Source organism: Homarus americanus, unplaced genomic scaffold, assembly GCF_018991925.1.
Source record: "Homarus americanus isolate GMGI-L3 unplaced genomic scaffold, GMGI_Hamer_2.0 scaffold44060, whole genome shotgun sequence".
Lineage (NCBI taxonomy): Eukaryota > Metazoa > Arthropoda > Malacostraca > Decapoda > Nephropidae > Homarus > Homarus americanus.
The window spans coordinates 3366687-3374319 of record NW_024756871.1 but is presented as its reverse complement, the minus strand read 5'-3'; the positions used below and the strand labels follow the sequence as shown (position 1 = coordinate 3374319).

The 7633-nt window shown below is 46.8% G+C and overlaps 1 protein-coding gene across 1 annotated transcript in view; it reads left to right on the top strand.

The window, feature by feature from the left end:
• LOC121856996 overlaps positions 1 to 4896 on the top strand; it is an 11678-nt gene extending 6782 nt beyond the window's left edge. The window contains exons 4-7 of the mRNA XM_042352792.1: positions 2810 to 3004; positions 3476 to 3568; positions 3832 to 3999; positions 4418 to 4896. Of these exons, the coding sequence (XP_042208726.1) occupies positions 2810 to 3004; positions 3476 to 3568; positions 3832 to 3999; positions 4418 to 4636 (675 nt within the window). The 3' untranslated portion in view covers positions 4637 to 4896. The remainder of the gene's footprint in view (positions 1 to 2809; positions 3005 to 3475; positions 3569 to 3831; positions 4000 to 4417) is intronic.
• Positions 4897 to 7633: the final 2737 nt, after the last annotated feature.

The window sequence follows — 7633 nt, the reverse complement described above, 5'->3', positions numbered from 1 at the left end:
CTCTGGGTGACAGGAGGGGGGAGGGAGTACACATATAAAGAAATAATGGAGGGAAGGGAAGCGAGGCGGAGAGAGAGAGAGAGAGAGAGAGAGAGAGAGAGAGAGGAGAGAGGTAGAGAGAGAGAGTATGTGTGTTTTCTATAAGCCTAGTGGTGTGACTCGTATTAGTTGTTGATTGGCCACTCTCTCTCTCTCTCTCTCTCCCACCATCAATAACGCTGGAGATCGGTGCCCAGGGGATACAACACCGATCCACTACCACTGTTACAAGACCATGACCCATTCTATACCCATCCATCCTCATTGAGTATCGAAGGTTCCTCAGAGTCCGGACCTAACCTAACCTAACCTAACCTAACCTAACCTAACCATTAAAGGTAACTCTATCTATCACATCGCGGGTCTGAATTCAAGGCTCTAGCTAATGTTTATATATCAACTATATAAACCTGATAAATATATAACACTTTAATAACACTCCCTCTTACAAAGTCGGCTATAAAAAGGTTTTCCCCTTCAGCCAGGCACAAAAAAAAATAACTAAATCTCAGAATGTTCTAGACTCGGCCAGAGAGCGTTCTTCCCATCGTTCTTCCTCTCCTTTCAACTGTTCAACGTCACTCATAAGCTAAGCCTCTTCAAACCATTTTTCTCCTTGATGTCTGATTCAGGATTGGATTTTAGGATTTTATTTTCAATCTTTTTTTTTGGTGTTGTTGTTGTTGTTGTTGGGTTTATTTCTGTTTTAATCGACGATGTTACGGGATTTTTTTTCTTTTATTTTCTATTTATTTATTTTTTTTTTTTTTGCTCTTTCGATACTAAAGTGTAAAATATTGAGAGGAAAACTCCTACTTTTTTTTTTTCTAGTATTACATTTTTCATCCAACTTATTTATCATCCTTTTCTTCCTTCCCCTCTCCTCTCTCTCTCCTCCACTTCCTCCTGCCTCCTCCTCCCTCATAAACTCCTCACCACACACCTGCCCTCACAACTCATAACACACCTGTACACCTCCCCATCCCTGCCTCTAATGGCCTCACACCTTGCCACCAATACATTTACATTAGCTCAGCTGTTCTTGATATCAGCTGACATCCACTCACTCCCTGAGCTAGTTACGAAAAACACATACACACACACACACACACACACACACACACACACACACACACACACACAATATAAATTCATTCTCCGACTATTTAAAAAAAGCGTAAGATTCCCAATGGTATAGAGAGCTGTTGTTACGCGAGCCAACACGAGCCAGACAGTATATGTAGACTGGCTCTGTGCCAAGGTGGGGCTGTAGGGCCATTTGTCGAATTCTACTGTCTAAGTGATGACAGAATATTCACCCCCTGAGCAAAAGCATATGAGTGTGTGTGTGTGTGTGTGTGTGTGTGTGTGTGTGTGTGTGTGTGTGTGTTCAGGTAGTAAAAGTTCCTGTCTTTTCATATAATTAAGGTACAGTATCCCTCTCTCAGACACACATAGGACATAAGCCCGACACAGGTAGTCAGGATCCGACCAATATTAAGGATTAGACTAAGAGATGGCTGGTGTCCGCTATCAAGCACGCCAGCCCGGGAGACGAGACGACCACTCGCACACTGATAATCAAGACCCAAGTGGCGTAGGAGGGAGGTAGGACCGACCAGCCTCCTACAGAACCTCAGTGGGAGAGAGATAGTCAGTTTAATATGAAGCCTGACTATAACCTGGAGATTAATCTATACCTATAATCTAACCCACGTATACTTCATCTGTACCTATAACACCTAACCTACACCTTATCTCTCCACCTAACCTCCACCTATCACAGCCTCCACCTCACCTCCACTCATCAACCTCCACCACCTCCCCATCACAACCTCCACTCACCTCCACCTATCACAACCTCCACCTCACCTCCACCCACTCCACCTATCACAACCTCCACCACCTCCACCACATCTCCACCTAACCCCACCTATCACAACCTCCACCCCTCCCCCACCATCACAACCTCCACCCCTCCACCATCCCCCACCTCCACCTATCACAGCCTCCACCTCACCTCCAAGAATTGAATATACTAAGAATAAAGGAAGATAATCAATATATGTCAAGACGAGACGATAAAACACTAGGAGGTAGTGAAGATAACTGGATGATGGTGAGTCAGAGGCATGGAAGGTGAGATGAACGATATAATAAGAGGGATTGACAATTTACGTCCGGGTGATGTGTGGTTATTGCCCACTAGGGATACACACACACATACATACATACGCACACACAGGTACACACACACGCGCGTACAGACACATACATACGCACATATACACACACACACACAGAAAGAGAAGGAGATAGAGAACAGAAGATGATAATAGATAGTGAGGAAGATTAGAGAGAGAGAGAGAGAGAGAGAGAGAGAGAGAGTAAATCACCACATATATCAGTAACAGCCAGAAAATTAGCAATAAAATTTTATGGTAATCGCTAGTGTTCTCATTCTTCACTCTGGCCTGTACACCACCACCATCCTGACCTGTACACCACCACCACCCTGACCTGTACACCACCACCACCCTGGCCTGTACACTACACTAACAATTCACCTGGCTCAGGCACACCACCACCATCCTGACCTACACCACCACCACCCCGCCTGTACACCAACACCACCCCACCTGTACACCACCACCACACTGCTCCACTATCAAACACCTGATCGTGACCATAACAATAATCAATGATTGTCCAGACCACCCTACCTCTATCTCTCTCTCTCTCTCTCTCTCTCTCATCACCTCCATTCCAGCGAAATGGATTCTTCCTGGAAGCTGGAGCGCTGGATGGCTACTACCAGTCCAATACATTCTTTCTGGAACGTGACCATGGCTGGACCGGTCTCTTGGTTGAACCTAACCCCGTCTTCTTCCAGAGGCTTAAGGGAAGACATCGTAAAGCCTGGGCCTCTGATCTCTGTCTGGGGACCCAACCTTACCCTTTTAAGGTAGGTGAAAGGATCAAATTTTTACTCTCTCTCTCTCTCTCTCTTTTGGACATCTTGGCTAAGTAATCACAGTACCTTTTTACCTTCTCCAAATCGTCGGTTCGAATCCCAAACAGAAGAAAAAGGTAGGTACAATGAGCCCCCTTGGAGAACTTAGCCCCTACAGTTGGCTCTCTGCGCAGGTGTTAAAGAGGACCTCACCTTCAGGAGAGTAACACCGCAGACCCTTTGTTACTATAACCTGTTTTTTTAAGGACGGTTTGGATATAACTCTACTGCGGGATCCAAGAGATTAATGCTGCGTCACGATGACTCAGCGTATTAATGAGTACAGTACGCTGATAGTATTGATTAATAGTATTGGTAGTAACAATGGGTAATTATGAGTAACAGTGAGTAATTATGAGTAACAATGAGTAACAATGCGTAACTATGAATAACAATGAGTAACAATGAGTTCCAATATTACAGACACACTTCTGGGTATACACAGGCGCTGACCCTAAGCAAGGACTCATTTCGGCCTCACGTAGCAGTCTACTTAAAGAATACATCCAGAACTACGTAAGTATCTAAGTAACTTGTATCTTCAGTACCTCAGTAAAGTGTATTGTCAAGTGAGTTTCATATCCCTGTTACTTGTTTTCTAAGTGTGTTAAGTAGATAAAATGTTTAATGTTTTTGTTGTGTGTTTAGTAACTTAGAAATTTTAAGTGTATACCTCTCTCCCATCTCTCCTCCCTTCCACTTCACTCCTCCTTCTCTATCCCTCTCTCTCACCCCTCCTTCTCTATCCCTCCCTCTCATCTCTCCCTCTCTCCCTGCAGGGTGAGGAGGGCCTGAAGAGTGGCACTGTGGTGGAGGTACAGTGTGTCCCTCCCTATAGTCTGTTACTCGCCCTTAACGTCACTCAGGTCGACTTGTTCTCCCTGGATATAGAGAATGCTGAGGTACCCGTCCTGATGGCCTTCCCCTTCAACGAGATCCATGTCGAGGTGAGTAGCCCAGGTACCGAGTGACTCAAGTACCGAGTGATCCAGGTACCGAGTGATCCAGGTACCGAGTGACTCAAGTACCGAGTGATCCAGGTACCGAGTGACTCAAGTACCGAGTGATCCAGGTACCGAGTGACTCAAGTGCAGTGGCTCAAGGTGCCTTTGTGAAGGCTCAGTGCATATGACAAATTTGTATCTTGGTGAACTCCCTCATGGCTCTTCCCATTGTTTCTCTTAAAAGGTGTGTGTGTGTGTGTGTGTGTGTGTGTGTCCTAACAGACCCCAGACCTAATAGACCCCCATCACCAAACATGAAACCAGACCTCCATCGTCCCATATCATCCATATCCCCTCCCTACCACCAAACACTGCCAGGCTCCACCAACCAAACACCCTTGACTGGAGCCCATCATTACAGGTTCTGGTGGTGGAACACTGGATCACCTCACGACAAGAGGACATAGATAACTTCATCCAACTGGTGGAGAACAAGGGCTTCAGCTACTACAGGCGGGACAACCATGACTTCTTCTTCATCCACAAGACACCTCGATGGGTTACCGCCAGACCTGGGGACCCTGGAGCCGTAGACAACACAAAGCCTTATGATGTGCTTCGAGTACCCGCCAGCAACTGATCGATGTCAACAATGATTCAGATGGGTTTTTTTTTTCTTACGTCAATTGATTCTTTGGCAATATTCTACTGTCAGCTTATCGTACGTCACAAATATTCTACTGTCAGCTTATCGTACGTCACAAATATTCTACTGCCAGCTTATCGTACGTCACAAATATTCTACTGTCAGCTTATCGTACGTCACAAATATTCTACTGTCAGCTTATCGTACGTCACAAATATTCTACTGCCAGCTTATCGTACGTCACAAATATTCTACTGTCAGATTTGGACATGCAACATCACAATAATCTCTGATGAATATAACATCTCTTTATAAATAAATTAAAATTCGTTATGACATATAGTGAGCGACCATCCTTGCTCAGTCTCTCTCTCTCTCTCTCTCTCTCTCTCTCTCCTACTCAGTACAGAAAGAAGATTAATAACAGAATGACATCAATCTTGCCTCGCCCACTGTAATACCGTGATCAGTGTCCTAATGTTCCTAATTATATAGAAGACAGAGAGACAGACACACAGACACACAGACACACAGACACACAGACAAACAGAGAGACAGACAGATACACAGACAGACAGACAGATATTCCTCCTATTAGCTGAATATGACATAATATTGAATGAAGGTGATGAACTAGCTAAAGGTTAAGATCTATCCAATGGCCACAGTCTATCCACCTACCACTATCTATCCAATGGCCAATCCCTATCCAGACACCAGCATATCATCCTGAGGTAAGAAGACGAATAGTTGAGGTTTAATGGTGAAAATTATTAATGTTGACGAGTGTGTGAGGCGACGAGGGTAAACCACAGAGATATCCTGTGGCATAGTGTGTGGTGGTGGTGCAGTGTGTGGTGGTGGTACAGTGTGTGGTGGTGGTGCAGTGTGTGGTGGTGGTGGTACAGTGTGTGGTGGTGGTGCAGTGTGTGGTGAGGCAGATATGGTGAGGAGAAGATATGCTGTGTGGTGAGGCAGATATGGTGAGGAGGAGGTATGTTGTGTAGTGAGGGAGGTAGGATGGTGAGAAGGGACGAGAATGAGGGAAGGATGGACGAAGAAGGAGAGAGAAAGGACAAGGAAGGAAGGAAGGAAGGAAGGAAGGAACGAAGGAACGAACGAACGAACGAACGAACGAAGGAAGGAAGGAAGGAAGGAGGAAGAGCCACCATTACTATATCAACTTGAGCCACCAATATAGGCGCCAACACAACGCAATAACAGCGCCACTAAACCATAACACTAGCACCAATACAACGCTACGCCACACATCACTTAAAATGGTCGAAAATTTAATCACACTTACTTCATCTTCAGAGGAAATTGTCAATATATCACCGGAGAACATTGTTTAATAGAGAGGCGTTGGGTAAGAGGAGTGGTGTGGCTGATGGTGTGGCTGGTGGTGTGGCTGGTGGTGTGGATGATAGTGTGGATGATGGTGTGGATGATGGTGCTGTGGATGATAGTGTGGATGGTCACTAATGGATCCTTCAAACCAAAGAGTTTTAAAGGGAGATTTTTGTATCACTGTTTTACGTAGAAGAAGAGAGAGACTGTTGACCATCACTGCCGCCCCCACAAGACTGTGTCCTCAACATCGTAATAGTGAACCCACCTCCCCCTCCTCTTCTTCAATACTATGTGGGAGGAGATGAGTTCTGATCCAACCTTGATACTACGACTCAACTTACAAGAGAAAAGAAGATAGAATGAGAGAAATGAGATAATGATGAAGAGAATATGAGAGAAAATATAAAGTTCCGACTCTCTCTCTCTCTCTCTCCCCACACTCCCATCTAAGCTCCCCTGTACTTCTCCTTACTGTCTTCAACCCCACTTCTTTTACCTCCCACCCCCACCTCTCTCTACATCCTCCCTACCTCCCCACCTCTACCTCCACCCCACCTCCCTCACCCCCTCTACCTCCACCCCACCTCCCTCACCCCCCTCTCTACCCCCCACCTTACCTCCCTCACCCCCTCTGTACCTCCACCCACCTTCCTCACCCCCTCTCTACCTTCACCCCACCTCCCCACCTCACCTCCAACCCACCTTCCTCACCCCCCCTCTACCCACCCCCACCTCCCTCACCCCCCTCTCACCCCCACCCCACCCCTCACCCTCTGCACCTCCACCCCACCTCTCACCCCTCTCTACCTTCACCCCACCTCCCTCACCCCCCTCTCTACTCCATCCCCACCTCCCTCACCCCCTCTCTACCTCCACCCCACCTTCCTCACCCCCTCTACCTCCACCCCACCTCACCCCCCTTCTACCTCCACCCCACCTCCTCCCTCACCCCCTCTCTACCTCCTCCTCACGCCCAATAAAATATACCCCAAGTCCTCGACCTTATATGACTGATTGACTTCCGGATCTACTTGATGGGAGGACAGTGTGTGTGTGTGTGTGTGTGTGTGTGTGTGTGTGTGTGTGTGTGTGTGTGTGTGTGTGTGTGTGTGTGTGTGTGTGTGTGTGTGTGTGTGTGTGTGTGTGTGTGTGCGTCACAAATTAGTTCGAAGAGGTTGTTCACGGGACGTCAAGTTTCTATGGTAAAGGGAAGTTTCTGTCGGATGACCGAATACCTTTTGTAACTTCAGTCACAAACTTTAGTCATGTTACCGCCTCTTCTTCCTCTTACTGCTTCTTCTTCTTCTCCGTTTTATTCCTTTTTCTCTCCCCCTCTTCCTCTCCATCTCCTTATCCCCTACATCATTAATAAGAGTCCCTTCCCCTATACCTACCACCTCACTGCCTACCCTTCCACCCCCAGCCTACCCTACCACCCCTACAGCCTACCACCCACGCCCCCCACAGCCCCCTACCACCCTACACCTACACCCAAAGCACCAGGTGGGCGTCGACAGGGACTTTATTACACAGGTCGTTGAACCAATCAGTGACACCTGGCTACTGTACGTCCTCAGACAGACAGACAGACAGACAGACAGACAGACAGACAGACACAAGGACTCCTACCTGTCACAA